Below are 22,795 nucleotides of genomic sequence, written 5' to 3'. Positions count from 1 at the left end.
GCCCCGTATTCTGCATCTGCGGTATTTCAAAAACAGCCCAAAGGAAATAGCTGGTTTAGGACTTCCCCTCCCCCGTGGCAGCTCTATTACAGCTTGTCCTGCTCCTCAGCGGCCGAGAGGGCTGTGTCCCTCCCCCTGTTACACGCCAAAGCCGGCAGCTGAGGGGCCTTCTCGGGCCCAAAGGCCGCTGCCGCAGGGGCGCGGCCGGCACCGCCCTCGCGGAGCCGCTCCTCAGGGCCGCACGTCGCCGCTCCGGCGAAGCCCGGAGCTCCGAGGGAGCCGTGAGGCAGCGGGAGCCGGAAGGCGGGCACCCGCCGGGGCGGCGCGGGGGGAGGAGGTGAGGTGAGGCTCGCTCCCGCCCTCACCCCCCGGCACAGCCCCACGAGAAGATGGCGGCTCGCCCGGCGCGGTCACGTGGGCGCTCACGTGCGGCGGCGGCGGGCGGGGGAGGGGCTGTTTCCGGAAGCGCGCGGCGGCGCCGGGCCGGGCTGGTGCGGGCGCAGGATGGAGGTGATCAGGAGCAGTGAGTGACCGGCGGCGCCGCCGCCCCGCTCCCCTCCCCGGACTCCCCGTCAGCCTCCCCTCCGGGGGCGAGGCACCTCCCTGCGGCGGCTCCCCCGGCCCGAGCCCGCGGCTGCCGCCTCCCGGGGCCCGCGCCGGCCCTGCCCGCCTGCGGGGCGGCGGCGGGCTGCGCGTCGCAGCCGTTAGTCGCCTCAGGTGTGTTTTACCCCTCTCCCCGCAGATTTTAAGGATAACCTCAATAAAGTATACGAAGCCATCGAGGAAGCGGACTTCCTGGCCATCGATGGGGAGTTTTCAGGTAACGGCGGCGCCCGCGTTGCGGCCGCGAGCGCTGGCGGTACCTGCGCGGGGTCCCCGGGGCCGCCGGTGCGTCTGAGCGTCCCCCCGAGGGGGCTGAAGCAAACGCTGCCTGGGAACGGTTAACCCCCCGCCGGTGTGCGGCAGCAGGGCTTGGGGCATGACGAAGTACGTGAGCGTGCCCCTAACGCACCCTCCCCACGCTGATTTTTGGATGTGTTAATTGATTCCCAGCTGCAGCTGCCAAAGGCTTCGGGAAGAACTGAAATTTTGTGTATGTCACGAAAGCAAGAGGCTTGGGTAGAGCCGAAGGGCCCTGTAAGCGTTCTGACAGGGAAAGACTGCAGTATGAACTCATACGTTCATAAAGCCCAGAGGATTTATGCATAAAAAATGCCTTAATAAATATTTCAGCTTTGGGAAAATGGAGTTTGGTCAACCGTGAAACACAACTGTGAACAAAATAAGGCCCTGTTTAATATGCTGCAGATGGAAATATAGTTGGTGTTATACATTGTCGAAGGTGACTAGGTCATGTGGTAAAGCTACAGACAGTCCTCTGTCCCTTCTTATCTCGACTCCGAGCTAGTGTTGTGTTGTAAGGATCCATCAGTATCATGTTACTGGTAGAAGATGCTTTGATGTTAGTATCAGGTAGAATAAGAATAAGACTTTTGCAGCAGAGCTTTGCTACAAGAACGCTCTAACTGTTATTTCACCAAGCTAAAAGAAAATCAGGTGGCTTTTATTTTGAAGATGCATGCTGCTATAGGTTAGAAAATCTTTCTCAGCTCTTATATACTTATAGATATACTCTTAATGTGTATTTTAAATGAAAGTATTTTTCTTAAATTACAGTTGTTGTTTTCTTTGCTGTGGCAAACTTTGAAAAGCTTACCAAAAGCAAAATCCATCCTACTTTTTCAGGGATCAGCGATGGGCCTTCTGTTAGTGCATTAACCAATGGCTTTGACACACCAGAAGAAAGGTATCAGAAACTTAAGAAGGTAAAATGTTTACATTGACTGTAACTTTGTATAACCTGTAGCCACCTGATTTCTCCCCTCCCCCAGTAGAATTGAATAATCCTATCTGTTCTTTGCATTTAAAAGGGCTGTTTGGCCCTCAGCAATGGTCAGGGCTTTTAGTGAAACCATCATGCTTGTTTGTGAAATACTAGAGGATATAATGATGAAGTGCTTAACGACTGTACTAACACTCTATTGCTGTTAGCTGTGTGAATTAGAGGACTTTTAAATATATTATTAGATGTATTTGAAAGCTCTTATACATACAGCGTCCCTCACAGCCTGCCCCTGCACTTCAGGGGACATAAATGAACATTGAGGAGGACTGAGTTGCTTTAGATGCGGTGTCCCTTCCTTATGTGTGAGCAAGAGGTAGAGAGAGATGAATCTTCCCTCAGTTCCTGTGTGTTTAGGGAATGAAAATGGGAACTCCGAATCCTCTTAAGGGAACAGGAAGATGATTACATGGGGATGAAAAGTAGATGAAAAGCTCTGGTGTATTTACTTCAAAATTACTGATAGAATCAACATTGCTTAAGAAGATCCAGATTTGATTAACTTTGAAATCAACAGAAATCATATTCTTTCTGAGTACACCTCAGCTCTCTTTAAATGTAGAAGATTTTTATTCTCATGCAAGGTTTTCCTTTCCTTTCCAGCATTCCATGGATTTTTTGCTCTTTCAGTTTGGCCTTTGCACTTTTAAATATGACCATGCAGAAGAAAAGTATGTTATTCTCTTTATTCCTTGTGTTCTTAATTGAGTAATTTCCAAGTTAATGTTAATAAACTATATTGACATGCAACTCATCTTTTTCACAGGTATGTAATGAAGTCATTTAATTTCTACATTTTTCCAAAACCCTTTAACAGAAGTTCACCAGATGTCAAGTTTGTCTGTCAGGTTAGTAGAAAACTAAGTTTGATTTTGCTCTGTTAAGGTATGCCTGTAGAAGACTTTTTGAAAAGATTTTCAGGAATGTTGTACATGTAGAGTGAGAATGGGTTGGTTCTTTTAACAGCCTAAAAGGCAGATAGGCATAAGATTTCTGGGGACTGTTTTCTTTTCTGAAGAAAGAAATGTAGGCATCAGTTAAGATTACTCCTAGAACAATCCCTAAAAATGAACTTAAAAGGGAGTATCTTTGACTTCCACTTTTAAATCCTGATACACATTAAATTTGTAGTCACCATGATTTCTGTAGTTGCAGATAATGTTCCAAACCTGACAAGATGATTCTATTTTTTTTTTTCTTGTATGACTTCCTGTTTCACTGCTTCTTCTGTTTGATGCTGTATTCCCAACTCCTTATCTCATTTTCACTGCTTCCCAGGCTGTTGCCAAAATTTTTCTGGTCTCAGATTTGTTCTCTTGAACCGTATTTTGTTTTCTCTTCAGTTTCTTCTTTCCATACAGCTCATTTTTTCATCTTTCTCCCTTTACAGTATCCATTGTTCCTATATAAATAAAAAGTTGTTGGGACATTAAAGCAGAAGTTACAATTTGAGATAAACTAGAGAAAAACTAGAAAATTGCTATATGCCTGTCTAGTCTACTTAAAGTTTGCAAATAGCTGAGTTACGGAAGCTTCCTACTGCAGCTTGATATAGCTTGAGAGGGCACCAGAGATTATCATCTGGTACATCTGCTTTTTTCCCCTCAGAAAGCTATGCAGGTATTTAAAGAGAAGGTTACAATAAAAGATGTAATATAAAAAGGCCTATGCTGATCCCAGTACTTGGATTAAATTTATGTGTCTTTATTATCTATTTGATTTGAATGGCTAGACAGAGAAGTATAGTCTCTTGGGCTGTTTTGATTGAGAAAGATGAGGTTGTCTTATAGTGCAACTTTTTCTGTTCATCAAAGCAAATAAATGAAATTTCCCTATTCCTCCAGAAAACTAAATGGCAGCTTTTTTGTATACATTGTCAAACCTACAGCTAGTCCAGAAGGTCTTTTTTGTTTGTTTGTTTTCTTTTTTTCTTTTTTTAGGCTTCTGAGTTATTACCAGTATTTGTGGTTTGTCTTTTTTTTTTTTTTTTTTCTTTGCATTTTCCTTATCTTGTATCTGTGCCATGTTTTCTGCCTTCATCTAGCAAAGTTCTGTTCTCAGACAGGTTTATTTTGGGGATAATCTTTTATCTGTCTTCTATACTGGGATGTTTGGCTTGATTTTTAAATTTTAATAAAGTGTTTCCTAACCAGTCATTTAAAAGGAAGTTGTGGATAACTGTTCTAGATTTTAATGCACTAAGTTGTGCAAGATAAAATTTTGGACTGACTGTGATACTAGACTGTGTTGTATAGTATCCAGGGCAATGAAGAAACTGAGTATCTCATTGCTAAACCTACAGTATGCATGGTTATTTTTGAATCATTGCCTTAAAACTTAGTTTTACTTATGAGTAAAAAAAAAAATACAGCTTTAAAGAGGGGTTCTTTTGACTTTTAAAAAACAAAAACAACCAAATGCAATTAAAAATTCACATAATAACTACTAAAATTTGGAACTTGTATGTTTTCACAAGCTTTCTTGTTATCGATGTACTTAGTGTCCGTGCGTACATCTGAAAGCCCCAAATCATTTAAGGATAAGCATGTGTCAAAATAGCTTGGAAAGACATAGTTGGGGTTTGAGATACTTTATGAAAGCTGAAAATATCTAACAAAAATAGCATAAGCTAAACTTGCTGTGACTTCTTTAGGATCACAAACTTAGTTGTTCTTGATCTTGAATTTAGTATAATTTCTTAAAAGCGAAGAAAATAATGTAATTGATCTTTGTATTCTACTGATACTCTTGCCAATCATAAAGCTGTTTCCTTTTGTTACAGAGTTCAAGTATAGACTTTTTAGCAAACCAAGGATTTGATTTTAATAAAGTTTTTCGCAATGGTGAGTTTTTTTTTATGATAGCATCTTCCTTCTTCACTTTCTGGGGGGAAAAAAAAAGGCATCCATTCGTGATATTCTCTTACCACATAATAAAGTTCTTAGAATTACTCTTATCTGATTCAACAATTGTGGTGATAGTTGTTATCTTTCCAAAAATTCCTGATACAGAACTCTACCAAATAGAATTCCTATTTAGTAAGTGCCTAGCTGTTTATTTTTCTCACGTGACTAAACACAGATAGATAAGAGAAACATACTATGCAGCAGGTACTGAAGTAGTAGTAAGGGATATATAGATAAGCATCTTAGAGGTATCAGTGCATTGTAGTGGGTGCAGCTGCAGTCTATTAAAGTACTGCAGGTATCGAGGAAGAGAAGCGCTAAATGTTATTGTGGTCATGGTCTACAGCTATACAGTTCTCAGGCTGATGCGCTACACAGATGAGGCATATTGTTCTGAAGAGTTCAAAGGTACCAGCTAACTGGTATATGCTAAAAGAAAGCCACTGTACCTACAGATAAAGAATGAGATCTAAAAGAGGTGGCTGAAAAGGAGGGAAGTGTTTTCAGCCTTCAGGACTGTAGCAGTGGCAAATGTTTGGTTAGTAGTCAGGCTTTGCTGAATCATATATCACTAACTTGTTTTTGATGATGATATTTTAAATGTCTGTTTTAGGAATTCCATATTTAAATCAGGAAGAAGAAAGACAGCTAAGGGAGCAGTATGATGAAAAACGTTCTCAGGCCAATGGTGCAGGATCTCTGTCATATATTTCTCCTAATGCCACAAAATGTCCTGTGACGATTCCTGAGGATCAGAAAAAATTCATTGATAAAGTAGTGTAAGTAAAATTATTTAGTATAAGATGAAGGTTTATTATGCCCATGGTGACATTACAAGTGAATCATAACTCTTTACATACTTTAGTCTCAAACTACTTACCTATGATAAAACATTCACCAAAAGGAAAAACTAATATGAAAATGTAGTGAAGAAGTTCTATAAGCAGACTCATTTGTTGTGGAATTGTTTGTTTTAATTAGGATTTCCCTTGTCTTTTTTAGACAGCTATAAGTATTTCTCTAAAAAGAAGATAGTAGCTATAGGAGCAGAAAGTCATCTATTTAATGTGTTTTTTTTTTTTTCAGGGAACAAATAGAAGACTTCTTAAAGAATGTAGAAAATGAAAGTTTGGAACTGGAACCATGTACAGGGTCAGTTTCTAGAACTGCATGTCCTTTTAAGAAATCAATTTTTTGGCCATAAGGAATTATGGAAATGACAGGGGAGAAGGAAGAAGAATAAATATTTCTACTTGAGTTAACACTAGCAAAAACTGTATTTGACTAATCTCTGAAATATGAGAAAACCCAGTGATTTATATGGGTGTCATACCCTCTTTAAGAGCTGTAATTTCTACATGCAAAGTCAAAGTAATTGGGTATAGCCAAGAAGTATCTTGCATACATAAGCCAACATTTGCTGTTGCAGAGGCTCTGTAAGCCTTGGAGATGCATTTTGTAATATTTTTGCTTAAATCTATTGAGCTATCAGCTGTCACGTTATTCTTTGTTGACACTATGTGTTAAAACTTTTTAATGGATCCTTCAAAGTCTATTTTGCTTTGGAGTCCAGGTGTTTGGGGAGTACTTAAAAATAAAAAAGGCTGAGAAATAACTAGAAAACTGTGAAGCTGAGAATAGGCTAACATCACTGTATCTATATTCGCTAACCATAGAAGAGATAGAATATTTGCTTTATCAGAAGAATGTTATGTGGCTAACTGTACAAAATGATGTAAACTCCTTTACAACTTGGCATCTGGACATCAGAAAATACCTTTCAAACCTGTTGTGGTAGCAGTGACTTGTGCTTAAAAAAATCTGTCCACAAATGAGCGTGAAGCAGACTTTAACTGACTACTATTGCTTTGAAACACTTATGTAAGAAATATTAGTAACACAATTCTCTTTTGCTTTTAGATTTCAGAGGAAATTAATTTATCAGACCTTGAGCTGGAAGTAAGTTACTGATAATACTTCCTTACTGTTCTTTTTAGTATTTCTGATAAGAAAATCTGGGTAAGAGCTGATCTACTTAACCTCAGAGGTGATTCATTTAGCTTTTTTTTTTCCCCTTAAGAGAAGACTGTTTTATAATTTGGTGAAGATAAATGGCACTGTACTGATTTGTGATGATTCATGTGAATATTTTAAAACTCAGTATTTATTTTATCATTCCTATCTAAAATCTGTGAACTGAACAGCACAATATGAGTCTTGAGTGATTATGTAATAAACGCAACATGACCAGTTTTTGGTAAACAATAACTGCATGTTCTCGTATAGGCTGTGGGATTTACCTCAAAACCTGGATCTATATTATATATATTTTGTTTTCTATTAGGTACCAAGCTTAAGCATTTTGGATGACCTGAAGTCCTATTTCTAGGAGCCATGTTTTCTCTGCCTAAACATATCCTTTAAGGCCTTAGGAGAAACAGAAGGGCTGTTTGAGTAGGGCAGTAGAGATGAGATTTTCAGTGTTCCAACTGCACTGGCATACGGTATATTTAATTCAGTGTTGCAGCAGAATTTGGGTACTTTGTTACTTAAACTGGAAGTGAATAAAATAAAGCTCTTCTCTTTAAAGAATAATTTAAAGAAGTGGACTTGGTAACTAGCATGAAAAGAACAGAGTTGTTCTCAAGGATTTTACTTTTTTTTAAAACACATTAATAAAACATCTGTAGCTTCCAGTAGCACATACAGTATTATGTTTCTCATGTTTGTTCTTGTGCCTTTTCCTGGTGGGTAGCAGAATGTGTTTGTGAATTGGATTTTTTTTTCTTCTTTTTTGAGCATAGAGCTGTGGTGCTGTATATTGGTGTGAGAAAGGAAAGTTGTGAAAGTAGCCTGGAGATAATTAAAGCAGGAAACAGTGAGGTTATTGGTTGCCTTTGCTTCTTGAAGAGAGTGATGTAGTCTTGGAGTCTCCTCATGTCATTTTAGCTGTGCTGAAGAGTGTTGTCGTGAAACAGTGTTTTGATGCATTTTAATAGGTATCCAAGGTCTGTGAAAATGAGGCCTAGATTCAAAGTCATGTGGGGAAATTAGAGCTGAGAGGACACAATTCTGTGGTTCTATTAGTAGCCAGAGGGACTAAAGAAACATGCTCATTGTGGGTTGGTTATATAATTGTGTCTAGTTGATTATATTGGGAATATGTGGGTAACAGCTACTTGTTAAGCAGTAAAAGATTATATTCTCCTCCAACCTTGCCGACAGTTCATGCTTTGTGGCTCTGCATATGGCAGTATTTTGGTAGTTACACGTGGATGTGGTAGAGTGATGCAACTCAGTAGTGGTGGTAACAGCATTTGCATTACTATTTCCTATTAGAGCTTACTGTTAACAGGAAATTCAAGGTAATTTATAAATCGTAGAATAAATGACACATTAAAGGTATGGAGCCATCAAAGAAGTGAGTTTGTGGCTGCAAGTAAATGAGAGCTTTTAGTTGTTTACCACTGTTTTGTTTTTGGTTTCCTCAAAAGCAGCTTTTAAACTGATGAAATATCTAGTTGATGTTTACTTAATATTACTAAAATAAGTTATGGGTTCCACGGCAGTAGTAGGATGGGAAATTACATTAACAAATGCATTTTAACATTAGTAACCATTAAAATGTTTTAAATATGTAAGGAAGAAATTAACTAGTCAAATTTTCCAGTATTTTAAACTGAGTCACTTTTAATAGTTCTTTTGCGCTTAAGTTTTATAATAATCTTAAAACATAACGTTGCCCAATCGGTTCTGTGGCTTCAATAGGATAAAACCCAAATTAATAACTATCTGTATTTACTCTTCATTTGTTTTGATGTAGATATCCAAAAGGTATCCATGTTGAAACTCTGGAATCCGATAAGGTAAATAGCCAGCTTACTGCTTATGACATTTGTTCTGTTTAAGGCAAACTGCATTTCTCGGTTTTAACAACGGTTTTAACCACGCCCAATTTCTAGGTTTATCTTGAGCTTTGTTATGAAAAATGCTAAACACTTTAAATAAAATACAATGAATTTGTTTGTTTCTAATCATTAACTCTGACTCTAAAATATGAAGTATAAGCATGTGTTTGTGTGGCTTAACATTATTTAAAAACAAGATTGGAAATCAAAGGATATCTTAAAATGTAGTGGATCTGACATTCAGTATTGATAAAAACTCAAGTCTTGATCTTGAGACAACAGTAGTGGCATTGCATGCTGTATCTTTGCTTTCCAGTGTGAGTCTCTACTTCAAAAAGTACTACAAATTCACTAGTTATAAGAAACATTATCTTCAGAAGTTAAAGGTGGATGTAGTAAAAGTTAAGCTCAGTGGATAGATTTAATACAGCTTTGAAAAACAGGCTTTTGGGAGTGGGTGATAATGTTGTACTTATAATAGAAAGAGTTGTGTTGCCAAGTAACTGCTCCTTAGCTCCATGTATTGCAGTTATGATTTGATTTTCTTTGCAGTCTAAACTTACAGAAACTTGCAGTTGGCTTAAATATGATCTTGTCGGAGTCATTCTTTGCATAATCTGTATGTTTTTGATTTTAGAAGGAGAGATATATTGTCATTAGTAAGGTAGATGAAGAAGAACGAAAAAGAAGAGAACAACAAAAACAAGCAAAAGAACAGGTAAATATTTGCCGAAAGTTCCGTTTCCTTAATTTAAGGGGAAGGGGGAGAATCAGTGAGTTTAATCAGCTATGCAACATTGTGTGCGATAGGGCTTAGCAGTGCTTCCCTCTTGCTTTGGCCGTGACTGAATGTGATCCTCCAAATTCTACTTAGATAACTTAGGCTCTGCAATGTAGCAAAAAGAGAGGTACAAGATACTCTACGGAACTTTAAAGAATGAGTAATTGTAGAATACTTAACTAATATCCAGGAGCAGTGATGCTTCCTTATATGAATCTGAAGATTCAGAGAAGCAAGGTCTAGTAATAGAAAACATCAGTCAACTGCATGTATTACTGCTGTTTATATATAGCAATAGCCATGACAAAAAATTTTGCAAACTTTCTTGAGAAAGTTTTCACACTATTTGGATTCACAATCTGTCCTTGGAGTAGTGCTTCTGTTATGAAACTTGCTTGCTGTTAGTTGTCTCAGTTAAAATATACTGTGTAATTATAAGTCATCTGACTTTTCTTAATAGAAACATGCTGCACACAACTACTGTAGTAGCAAGTTGACTGCAAGATGATGTGTGGTATTCAGGCACTCTCAGTACTGCTGATAGAACTTACTATTTTTGTTCACTAAGTCTGAGATGAATTGCAAGAAGTCATAGGACTTAAATCGGGGAATTTGTGGTCAAACTATTTGTACATACATGTTTAAAGAGGAATTCAGCCTGGATGGAGCAAATAAACTGTTTGCCTGCGGAATGCTTCTTTAAGAGGGAAAGAGCTGTGTAATACTGACCGTAACTAAAATGATCTCTCTTCTTGCCAAAAGCAAGTTTAGGAACAACTTATTACTACAGTGGATTTTCTGAAGCAGTCCCTATAGGTGTGTTAGTCACTCAGGCTAGTGGCACTAACAGCTGAACAAAAATGTCAGTGAATGCTTTTGATGGATTTTATTGCTGGTAGAAAAAAGACAAACGTATAACGTAAGGCAGAAATTACTTCCCTAGACTTAAAACAGAAAACTCTGTTACAAAAAATTGTTTAAGTAGAACCAAGATAGATATTATAGTCAGATTCCTCAAAATGCAATCTGGGTCATCTTAAAATGTGTAACTTGTAATACTATTCTATTTTTGTTTATATATATGTATTGTTGTTTGTATGAATAGTGAAGAGTGTTTCATCTTCAACCTCAGTGTTACTGCAAAAATACAATCTGATTAATAGAAATAACAATCAGTATAGAATCTTTTGTGTCTTGTAATGATATTTGTAACAAATAATGGCTGAAAATACCTAACTTAATTTTAATATCTTGGACAGTTTGCAGTCTAATAGCTACTGAGCACTATTGGAGATGTGACTTGTCCTACTTTACACTGAGCTAGAGCTGTGTATAGAGCTGGAGTTCTGTTAGCAATGTCCTCCTTTGACCTTGTGTGTCTTCCAAATGCTGATGTTTCCCCTATGGTCTGTTCTTGGTTATTATGTCTGAGAAACAGTTTGAGCCAAACTTGGATTAACATTACATTTTTAGTATGTTTGCCAGTTCTCAGGCACAGTTCTGACAGTATTTGTATTTATAGTTCACTAATGCCAGAAACTTTGATTGCAGGAAGAACTGAATGATGCAGTAGGATTTTCCAGAGTTGTTCATGCCATTGCTAATTCTGTGAGTTAACATGATTTTGTTTAATGTACCAGTTGTAAGGAAAAAAAATTCCTACAATAAGTTCTCTTGCTATTGCTTTTTGCGAGATGAAATGAAATACAGATGAAAGAGTTCTTTTTGTTTAAGTTGATGCTGCTTCATGGTTTATGGTGGTAGAGTACGTTAGGCTAAGTAAGCTCATAAACTAAGACATGAACTACCTAATTATCTGTAAGAGTCAGCAATACAATTTTCTAATGGCAGTTGACAAGATTCTGCTGAGTAACTAAGCTTAGGGTATTTTCTCTGTCCTGAAAAGATTGTGGGTGTTTTGGTTTGTTTTTTTGTTGTTGTTGTTTTTTGGCAGTTAAAGGCTTAATCACAGGAGGTCATCTGAGTCTCTTCTGTTTATGCACTTAAAATAAGCTGTGGTTTGACATATGTCCCCTCTCCTTCCCCCTCGCAAGTTGAACTCAGTCTGACTATTTTTATTTTGGTGAGACAGCCTGCTGTTTAGAAAAAAATACGGATGCATAATGTTTTCTCTGGCAAATGGAAGATGTAGGGAAGCAGAAAAGGTTGTCATGTCAGATGAAGCAAAGCTGACATTTAAGAACTTTCAAGCACTTTGCAAGAAGAAACTTGAATTTACATCTGGCATGAAAGGCTCTCCACTGTGAGAGGCTGTGTCAGGCCCCCAAAGGATAAATTGTGATTCACTATACAAGTTGTAAATTAAAAGGTAGTGGATTGACAGATCACTTGACTTTAATCTTAAATAGATTACATTTGGAAAAAAAGTTGTAAGTAGCTGTTCTAACATATCTCCTGCTTCTCACAGTTTCAAGCTGCTGCTGCAGGTGGTGATAAGCAATTGGGAGGGATTAAAGGAAAGATCAGGGATGGCTGCCCTGAGAGACTGAAGGAGACTGTAGGGCAGGTGGAGAGCAAGTGGGGAGATCTGACTCTGTTTGTTCCCAACTGTGCTCAACTGGCACTGGGACAGGTGCTTTTCACATGTTGCCTGTGCTGAGGCCACAATTGGAGGTGTAATTAACACTTAACTTTCTTTTCCCAGGGCAAACTTGTTATTGGACACAATATGCTACTGGATGTTATGCATACTATACACCAGTTCTATTGTCCCCTACCTGATGTAAGTATCAATGTTCAGTCGATGCCATAAATGTCTCTAATAATGTATTTGCCTTCAGTCTAATCTCGAAACTTTCCTGTGAATGGAAGCATACCATGGTCTATTAATAATAGTTTGGGACTTCTGGACCACTGCCTTATTTTCTTAAATCTGCATGTAGAAAGCTCAGTTGGATTGGTGTCTTCTCCTTTACATTTTGAAAATGTTCAAATTAAATGTTGGAATTGAATTGTGCTTTCTGGTCATGTCTGTTAGTCCTTCAGAAAATGTTTGGATAATGAGGTAAATTTGACTACTTTTTTTGTTAAAATATTGGCTTAGAGTTTTGGCATTGTGTGGTGTTTTTGTCCCCCTGTGGCTTACAAAGTGGGAAAGGTGGGGTGTTTTTTTTTCTTTTTCATATAATACAGTAAAATTTAATAGAACAATAAGAAATCTAATAGCAGAAATTTAAGATGGTGTTTATTGGTTGAAATGGGGGAATACCAGAATAACTGGAAGGGAAGAACAGCATCATTACTTTAAGAGATTTCAATTGTTAGACTAAGCAATCTATTGGCAGTGAGGACAGTGTCAAAGAAAGACAAAGGTCTGGTTAGAGAGGTGGGCTGCATGCTGCATTTATTACTTGTAAACATCAAGAGCTTATGGGTATTATGGGAAGACATAGTTTGGGACCTGTTTGGACTGTGTAGGAATGTCACTGGCAATTGTACCTGCACTTTTGAAACATTAAAGATCTAAACTCATAAGTTTTATCCACCTTGAGTAGAACTTATCTACCTCAAGTGACTGCATATATTCCACTGACCTATTAAATGCTGGGAATATGTCTTCAGACACTTAGGACATAACTGTTATGCAGCTGGTATTGGAGGTAGTATAAAATATATAATAAGACTGGATATTGGTGTTGATAGAACATTTCTCGTACAAATCACAGACAAATCAGAAATAGCCTATAGTTTGGTAAAATTGCAGGTGGTATTTACAGTCATTCTGACTGAGTACATCTCTTATGAAGTGAGAATTCATTCACTCACTTCTAAAAGCTGTTTGTGTAGTAGTAGCTATTGTTTTATCAATCTCAGGATGGTAGATAACTTATCTGGAATTTATATGCTGATTTAATGTTAATTTAGGACCTAAGTGAATTCAAAGAAGTGACATCATGCGTATTTCCCAGGTAAGTTCTTAGTTTAAACTTGCAATTTCATAAGTATTGTTTTATCAAACTGATATTGTTTGTCCTAGCTCTGTTATTCAATCTAACCTTGCTGTGACTGGAAGGTAGTATTTGGAACAAGTGAGATAAACTTAGCTTAAAAAGTATTCTGTAACATCGCTTTTCAGAAGAGTGGTGCTATTGTTCCACATCTTGGCAAAAGGTACTGTTCTGCTACCTCCTTGCTTTTGGCATGATGTTTCGGGTTTGGAATCTGCACTGTATTTGAGACAAGATTTATTTGCTAGTTATTGTTTGCTTCTCTTACTGTTGCTTAGTTGTCGTTCTTTTCATGCTGGACAAAGCTGAGGAGTGCTTTGGCTGCTGTAGGATGTGAGAGTAACGTTTCAGTAGGATGAAATGGCTGTTTCACAGCTAATACACCAAAACATTTTTTGGATTTGGCAAAATGGACATTGTTCTATTTCAACTTGTTTAACTCTGTTTTTAGGCTATTGGATACTAAACTGATGGCAAGTACACAACCTTTTAAGGTAAATTAAAATTATAGAATGATTTGACAATAAAAACTTACCTTGAGCATGTATTGAAACATAGATGATGTTTTTGATAGAGGAGAATGGCTAACAGAATGTTTTCTGTATGGATGATGCTTTGGTTTTTTTTGTTTTTGTGTTTTTGTTTTTTTTAAAAAAGACTTATCCCTTTTGTATCTAAACTTCAAAAAATTTTTAGGATCTAAACTTTTCCAAATGTAAAATACAGTTGATTCGTAATTGTTCCAGTGCAAAGGTAACTCAGCAGCTTTGAATTCCAAGTTATGTTCAATTTTTGCTATTTAAAATGTGACTTTCAGAGTCGCAGCAAATAGGTCCTGGAAGCTGTTTACTTATCCAAAGCTGTAGAATATTGTGAATTTCTGATTTTAGATTTGTCTAAAAAAATTGATCCTCAAACATAATTGAGTTCTATTGCGCCCTGCTGTTTGGCGGCTAGTCTGCAGAAGAAGAAAAAAAAATTACAGGTTTCTATAAATTCTTTCAGAATGAGTTTTATCTTCCAAAGAATAAGCACTGAGATAAGTGATTATTCTCTCTTGCTTTCCTGTGTGCTTAGAAGTGAATGAGTTTTTAAATAAAAAATAATAATAATAATAAAAAAAGCTTCTGTCCTTCTGCATACCTCTCTGACTGGCTTGAGAGCATTGCATAACTGAAAATCTTATTAAGAGTTACTTAGATATTTTCAAGTTTGTCTTGAATACTACTGTAGTAATATAGAGGCCTTTGTATTCTGGAAACTAATAATCCATCACAAGATTTATATTTGGTAAAGTTACATTGATATTTGTAATTTTTACATAGATGCTCAGGTTTTAGGCTATTGTTGCCAAATGGGACTTTGGAATGCCAATATGATGCATCAGTTGAGCTTGTTCACTGTATTGATTTCTTGATATAGTTTGAGGCCATAGACTTGATGACAATAACTGTAAACAGCTGTCTTTGGAATCAAAGTGAACTTTTGTTTCTCAAAAATGTCAGACAACTTTGTTTAACAAAGACTGTACTAGATTTTGGATCTTCTGTTGCTGTCGATTCTGCACATTTTTCCATTGTACTAATTGACAAAGAATATTCACAAAGTTAGGTTAGGCTTAATTTGAAGAAACTAATAATCCATCTTGTTATGGCTTTTTATATACATTCAGTAATTCAACTCAACTAAGCTGATGTCTAGAATTTGCTGAAATGCCCCAGCTTTCAGGTTGTCAGACTTCTTTCACTGTCTTTGTATTACTTTGTCAGGAGTATTTGCATTTCAAAACCGTTAATAATGCATATAGCAGAAACGGTTAGCTCAGTCAGCAAGCTGTCATCAGTTCTCACCTCAAATGCCTCTAAACATTATGATCGATATTTAGGATGTTTTGCTTTGCTGTTAGTGCTGCATTTTCCCCTGCCACATACACCATGTATGGAACCAGATCCAAATAAATCCAGATCCTTGGCATAATGTATTATCAAGAGTTCTGAGAAGTATTACTAAGTGCTTGCGACTCATAAATGTTATATTGTAGGCAAGGCACGCTAACTTCTTTGAACTTGTCTGATGGACTTCTCTGGTGTATTAGTTTGAAAAGGGATTATGCATAAATCCTTAGAGGGTACAAGGTGGCAGCAGTAAATACCCATTTTATCTTGTTTGATTTCGGTTTCCAGGGAAAATATGCTTGGCACTGGCAGTTAATGCTGTCCTTCCTTGCAGGAGATCATTAATAACACATCCCTTGCGGAACTGGAAAAGCGTTTAAAAGAGGTTCCATTCAGCCCTCCTAAAGTTGGTAAGGATACGTAAAAATGGTGTTTGTTCTAACATATTTTTCCTTTTTCAGAGGGAAGAAAATGTTTTGATCGTTCTGGGCCTGAAATGTAAATTTCCCTATTAGTATTAGTATTTTGATGAAATGGACTTTAAACATGAGCTTGGGCAATATGCATATAATGCAGTTGTATCCAGAATTATTAGTCAGTAGGAATCTTTGTATTTTATTTTGGATAAAGTGATAGAATAATAGAAGTATTCCGAGAACAAGCGTGCTGTCATCTTCTAATGGTGGCATTTTTTTCTTTAGCTTGGGTGTTTTTGATTTAAGTTTATTTTTACAAATATGACAAGAACATATAGTTACCCATTTCTACTGCGTAAGTTATACTAATATTTCTATATCACTATTTGAAATCCTGGGTATGTTTCATAGTTGTATTAGTCTCTTTTGCTATGGTAGAATGCAATAAATTAAATGGAATTAAAGTGTACTTTACTATATAAGGGTCACCTGACTAGCTTTTAAAGCAGTTACTTTTCTTCTTCCAATCCTATTCTCAACATCATTTCTAGAGGAAAATGAGTGAGTTTTCCAGGCTTTTTATAAGCCAGCTACAGAGGTGAAGCAAATTTCATGTTGGGAGTGGCCAAAAAGTTAAATGATTTTAAAAAAAAAAAGGGGGGGGGGGGGAGAAGAAAAGAAAAAAAAAATGTGTGATATGCAAACACTTCTCAGTTATTGAGACTTACGTGCTCTCAAACACTTCCCTTCAGACAGGTGCCTGTTAAGGTTTCCGCTTTCAGAGGGATGCTTCTTAAAGTCTTCACACAAACACTGACTATGGACACCTAAGCTGTCAATAAAGATACCTTTAATCACTTTTTTTTTTTTTTGTCATTTTCATTATTTAAATACCTCAAAAAATCTGGCCATAGGTCAGTTGGATGCTTAGCAAGCAGATCAATAGTAGAGCCTGAATGTCTGCTCTTTTAAGTGCAAGACAGTCAGGAGAAAATATGCTGCGTGGGAAATCCTGTTTTTGTTGTGTTAGTATTAATATTCCATAGTAGCTAAAGAGGTCTGTGGGAGCAAAGTGCTGTATAGATTAATACTGTTTTCAGTAGGAAGGAGTTTCTATCCTATGAACCTATTCCTATAAAAAGTAAACTGTTTGGTTCAGAACTACTTAAAATTGTGTAAACTTACCTAAATGCTGTGTTATGCTCTTAACATACGTGGGTAAACATAGAGGGCTGCCTTTAACTTCTGTGATACATGTTTACAAAGCTTTTTTCCCTCCTCAGAAAGTGCAGAAGGGTTTCCAAGTTATGATACAGCTTCTGAACAACTTCATGAAGCAGGTTACGACGCTTACATCACTGGACTGTGCTTCATCTCCATGGCTAATTTTCTAGGTAGCTATATAGGTTTTTTTTCAAATCTGTTCCTTAATGCTATCAGTAACTGCATATTACATGCTGATGAATTTCTTCTTTATCAGGTTCATTTCTCAGTCCTCCGAAAAATCACGTGTCTGCTAGATCAAAACTCATTGAACCTTTTTTTAACAAGTAAGTGTTGTATTTAAAACCTGCTAAAATATGGAAACATCATGCTCAGATTACCTAACTCTGGTTGTAGAATCAATGGCTAATGGCATTTTTCTTGACACTTCAGTTTTTGGGTGGCTTTCTTGTTCATGCTGGTAATGCTGCAAAAAGGCCAGAATTTGGAAAGTAAATAATACCTTTTCTCATGAAGGGAATGGCTTACCTTCTGCTAACCTGTAAAAGGACATTTAGAACCTAAATTGCTTTAATGACTGTGGCCACATCAGTGTTGAGAATATGTTTACAATTTAGAAAATAGTTATTGAGTAAGCTTGGGGAGTAGTAGAACTGAAGAGAAAAAACTGGTCAGGTGCTCTTTGTGTTGTAGGGCACTGTCAGAAACTGGTGATAATTAAAACTGAACACACTTTAGTAGTTTAGAAAAACTAAAATATCCCTAGTGTAATATCAGTCCAAACAACACAAAGCTGTTAATTTTATCAGGAAACAGATTTTTTTTTAAGAAGACATAGCAAACATGCTTACTTAGTAGTTTATAGGATAATTTTGTTTTTGAATTAGATTCATGCAAGTATTTCAACAGATTGAAGCAAGACTTGAGAAATCTAGATGTCTTCATGCACGCTTTTGATTCTTTGCATATTTAGCCTGTAAATTTGTCTTAGGAAGCTTCTAAAGATAGTATAACCTGTCATGTAAAGTGAAAGGAGTTGAAATGAGTGAAAAAAATTGCTAGTGCTTTATTCTTATTTTTTTGTTCCAATTCCGGGAAAGTTAAATCCATTCAAATCCTATGCTATCACATAGGAGTTGGAGAAAAATGGTTATTGTAGCTTCAGATGGCCCTTACAAATGAAAGAATAATCATGGTTGGTGACCTTCAGTTTTCTTTGGTCTAGAAGTTAAATGACTATACTGCTATCAGTTAGTTGTTTCTCTTGACACCGAGTCGTTTGAGACAGTAACTTCCTACATTCTAGCAGACATTATAAATCATATGTATATTTCTCAGATTCAACACAGACCTTTATGAACCACTTCATTTGAATGTGAATGCTCAGTTAAACAAAAGGTGGTGATAGAATTGATCAGCATAATTTCATTTTAAGATGGGATTTGCACAGGTTGTTTTCTGTAACACCAACAAATACGTGCCAACTGGTAGATGCTATTTGAGGAAGTTAAATATATTTGTATTTTTCAGTCCTTACCTAAAATGCTTTGCGTTCTTTCCAGAGATGGGTATCTGCAACAAGTACAAGCTGAGACTTCTAGAGCTGTTACAATAATAGGTTAAATTTAAGCTTTTCAAGTCAATTAAGTTGGGCACTCTAAATGTAACGATCCTGTAACAGTGGCATTTCAGCCTTTAAGAGGAAGTTGGCTGTGGATGTGAGCCCTGGGGGTAAAACTGCTGGGTTTTGGCTTCAGAATTAACACTGCCTAACAAAAGGGAAGGTTAACAATAAATAGTAGGGAAAATAGCTGTGTGTGTGTGGTTGGGGGAGGATGGGAGGCTGTTTGGGGGGGGAGCTGTTTAGCAAGAAATGAAAACTACTGTTTACAAGAAAAAATGTTCATCCATTGTGTGGCTATTCAGAACTGGTAGGTTCTTGTTATAGAAAAGCTATGTAGTATTTTTAAATCACGGGAACCTGGAAGGCATGCTGTGTGTTACTTTTACATGATGTTAGAAGCTTTGCCAGATTGTAGTTGGAATCCGTCACCTGACCCCAGTCAGAGCTTGGAGATGAGACTGTCTCACCTTGTCCTTCCAGGGAGCAGGCCACGGCTTCTATTTTGTAAAGCTAGCTTTTGCTAGAATACAAAGTAACAAACGAGAATAAGGCGACTTCATTTTTTTAATAATAATAATAAAATTACTAAGTAAAAAATACTAAGTATTACTGTTAGATACTAAATGAACAAGTCTTCTGCTCTGTTCAGTTACATCCTTGCAGACCAGATCTCTATTTCCAGCACTTGCTCTGCTTAGGAACTGTAAGTAGCATCCAGGGCTATGCAGTTCTCACAGTTATCCACCCCTAGAAAATATGTTGCTTCTGGGGCTTTGTTGCAGGTACACTCTGGGCTGTGAGCAAGCTTCCTGCTACTCTTAGTTTTCTCTAGTTTTTGCTGTAGAAGCTTTCCCTAGCTGAGCATCCTCCTTTCTCCTGGGGAGAAAAAAACCTATCTTCCTCCTTCCTCCAGAAGTTCCACCTGATCCTGTGGGCAGCAGTCAGAACAAGGAAACCTTTTCATTTGTGCTGTAGTCATGTTCTTCAAGCAAAACACAAACTCCAACATGCAAACAGTAAGCTGAACAAATAAAAGTTACATTATCTGTCACAAAAGTTTTTCCTGAAAGGAGCTGAACAGAGTAGTTCTCTACTTTAAGGCAACTATTTAGAAGCAACATTCTCAGTTTCAGCTATAATCAAGGCAGAGTTTTGAAGATGTTCTTTAAAACAGAGCAGTTCTTTATGATTCTTTGGGTTGCTTATAAAGGCATAATTTCAAGATCTCTGAATACTATATGTTAATATTTAAATACAGCTTAGTGGCTATAATTAAAAACAACTGTCCAAACTAACAGGATTTTTGGAAGTGTTTTCTGTTCAAACAGAGCTTTTACTAATGTGAATAGTGGGAATAAATTTAAAACTGAAAGTTCAAGCTTTGATTTTTACAAACTTAGCATTCACAGAATGGGGGGTTTTGTTTGCTTGGGTGTTTGTTTGACCTTTTTAACTATGTCAGTACAGTGGTGGAACTTCCTGGCTTGCCATTCAACGGTGGTGGCCAGCATATCCTTCATAGGTTAACAAGGAACATAGGTAAAATCTTTAATTTCAGCTCCTTGTTAGAGTGGAACTGATTAAAACCAGACTTTGCCTTAGGGTTGTTTGGCTCTTCTAGGCATAATACAGTAAATTATATGGTAAACAACTCAGTAAGCCAAGAATTCTGGAGGAATGCATTTCCTTAATTTTTAAGCTTCATTTTTATATATGCATTCTTTTAAAATCACCTGTTGTGAATAATGCTGCTAATCTTGATGAACACTCAATTTGAGATGAAGGCACTTCTATTTTAATATCTAAAGCTACCTATCTAATGCTTACAGTTAGGATGTTACTTCACATTACATGCTTTGGAGCTTTGACTCTAAGCTCTTTTTGACCTATTTGTTTAAAGCAACATCTTTTCTCCTTTTCTGCTCCCCACCCCTCAAAACACCCCCTGTAACTTTTAATGATAACTTCTTTTAATTTTGATGTATCGGGGTGGAGGGGGGAGAGGTATAAAGGAATGAAAACACCCTGTTAGATTCAGCTGAATAGCATGATGCCCTATAGAAGTAAAAAAAATTAAATTGGAAATATGTTTTCCATATAAAGAAAGTTTGAAGTGTGTGCAAATAGCTTGGATGCAAATAGCTTGGATTTGTGAAGAATGTCTCACCAGGGATCTGGATTCTCTAGCATGTATTGCAAATAATTTAATTTCTCTCTCTGGTTTTTAATATCTGAATTTAATTTTCTTGGCAAAATTATTCCAGAAGAATGTTAGTATGCTTTTCTGCAGTTTGATAAATAATTTTTCAATCACAATGTAGGATTAAACAATTGCTGTCCTTGTGCTTTCAGACGCATGTCTCTGCTAGTTGTTGAGCTGGATTGGTGAGATGTTCTGTTTTTGAAAAGATCACTTTTTCTTTTTTGAGCAGCATCAGTTTCTCTACCCAGGTCATCACACAGCCATGAAACCTATTTTCTATCACAGTGCAGAGCAGTTTTCTTAACTACTTGAGTCTACTTATGTATTGTTGTTAAGTGGCATGGCTCGTTCTCCATGTTTTACTTGAGTTGCCACAGAAACAATCATCTTTCAGGTGTCTATCTCAAAAAACCTCAAAGTTCTCAAGACATTGCCATATGTTGAGAAATAGATGTCTTTGTCCACTGACCGTGTGGTCTGGCTGTAGCCACTAAACAACGTAGGAAGTACATTTCAGTGTAGGAAATACGAAGCTTGGTCAGTGTAGCTTTTTTAAGTGAGTATGGATTAATTTGGTGAAAGGCAACCTCACAACTATGACTGTATGAATCTAGTTAATTCAATATGAAGTAGGGGCTGTGTTATCATACAGAACAGCCTTACTAGTTTAAATTTTCTGCAAATCGATGAGGAATCTGGCAACCACAATTATGGATGCTGCAGCTCTGTGTTCAAAATCTGTGTTATAGGTTAGTGCTAAAAGAGGCAGTCACTGCTGTAACATACCTTAAATGGATTTAATATTAAAATCAGTGCTTATACTAGCTCTTTGGAGCGCGTATGTGTGTGTAAGTGCTGTTTCTTTGACCCAACAAATAAATATAGGACTTGGGCTTTGGAGGATTAACACCCACCCCCCCCCACCCCGATCTGGATTAATGCAGTTCTTGGCATAAGTCTGTTCTTGCCATCAATCACAGTATTTGCTTTCCCAAACATGATAAAACTTGGGGAGACCAGCTTTACTAGTATTTTGCCCAGATTTTTTTTCCCATGATTTAGTGAACTTCATCTGTAATAATTAGTTTTATCAAAACTGATATCTAGGAGAATAAACCAGTTATTTGAGTAGTTTTTAAAGTACTTTTAAAGTAGCTAGTTCTGACAATTCTATGAAAGCTCTTTCTTTGTAAAGCTAAGCATAAACAGAACTTGCTTTTCTTTAACTTTTTGCAGTCCTGTATTGTGGTGGACAACCTGCGTGCAGTGAGGACTAAGTTGATTTTATTGACTAGCTGAAATGCTGTATGCTATGCTTAACCTCTACACTTGAGTACCGAAGCAGTGCGGGAGCCAGCAACGCTCATGGCAAAGGTGGCCAGCAATATCCTGGGCTGCCTTAGGAAGAGTGCTGCCAGCAGGTTGAGGGAGGTGGCCCTTCCCCTCTGCTCAGCCCTGGTGAGGCAGCGTCTGGAGTGCTGCGTCCAGTGCTGGGCTCCCAGTACAAGAAAGACATGGAGCTACCGGAGTGAGTCCAGCCAAGGGCCAGAAAGATGATTAAGGGTTTGGAGCATCTCTCACATGAGGAGAGGCTGAGAGAGCTGGAACTGTTCAGCCTGGAGAAAAGAAGGCTCGGGGGATCTTAGCAATGTGTATAAATATCTGATGGGGAGGGTGGGGGTGTCAAGAAGATAGGGGCCAGACTCTTCGCAGTGGTTCCCAGTGACAGGATGAGAGGAAATGGGCACAAAATGAAACACAGGAAGTTCTACTTGAACACAAGAAAACACGACTTTCCTGTGAGGGTGGCTGAACACTGGAGCAGGTTGCCCAGAGAGGTGGTGGAGCTCCATCCTTGGAGATACTCAAACCTGACTGGACATGGTCCTGGGCAGCCTGCTCTAGGTGACCTTGCTTGAGCAGGGGGTTGGACTAGATGATCTCCAGAGGTCCTTTCCAACCCCAGT

At 37.7% G+C, this 22,795-nt stretch overlaps 1 protein-coding gene across 6 annotated transcripts in view; it reads left to right on the top strand.

Annotated features, from left to right (window-relative positions):
- Positions 1 to 210: 210 nt before the first annotated feature.
- The window catches only part of PARN (poly(A)-specific ribonuclease), a 63,591-nt gene continuing 41,006 nt past the window's right edge, over positions 211 to 22,795 (top strand). The window contains exons 1-18 of one of the 6 annotated variants that reach the window (XM_064520369.1): positions 211 to 342; positions 743 to 820; positions 1,747 to 1,826; positions 2,507 to 2,574; positions 2,670 to 2,751; positions 4,686 to 4,746; positions 5,423 to 5,588; positions 5,896 to 5,961; positions 6,730 to 6,768; positions 8,633 to 8,675; positions 9,355 to 9,435; positions 11,050 to 11,106; positions 12,164 to 12,241; positions 13,384 to 13,427; positions 13,918 to 13,960; positions 15,696 to 15,771; positions 17,061 to 17,171; positions 17,258 to 17,327. In XM_064520369.1, coding sequence (XP_064376439.1) covers positions 2,513 to 2,574; positions 2,670 to 2,751; positions 4,686 to 4,746; positions 5,423 to 5,588; positions 5,896 to 5,961; positions 6,730 to 6,768; positions 8,633 to 8,675; positions 9,355 to 9,435; positions 11,050 to 11,106; positions 12,164 to 12,241; positions 13,384 to 13,427; positions 13,918 to 13,960; positions 15,696 to 15,771; positions 17,061 to 17,171; positions 17,258 to 17,327 — 1,079 coding nt within the window. In that variant the 5' untranslated portion in view covers positions 211 to 342; positions 743 to 820; positions 1,747 to 1,826; positions 2,507 to 2,512. The other 5 variants (XM_026096404.2, XM_026096403.2, XM_064520372.1 and 2 more) reach the window with 5 other exon arrangements.

The sequence above is a fragment of the Dromaius novaehollandiae genome, chromosome 14 (assembly GCF_036370855.1).
Source record: "Dromaius novaehollandiae isolate bDroNov1 chromosome 14, bDroNov1.hap1, whole genome shotgun sequence".
Taxonomy (NCBI): Eukaryota; Metazoa; Chordata; class Aves; order Casuariiformes; family Dromaiidae; genus Dromaius; species Dromaius novaehollandiae.
Note: the sequence above shows the minus strand (reverse complement) of the source record. Positions and strands in the feature narration are given on the sequence as shown.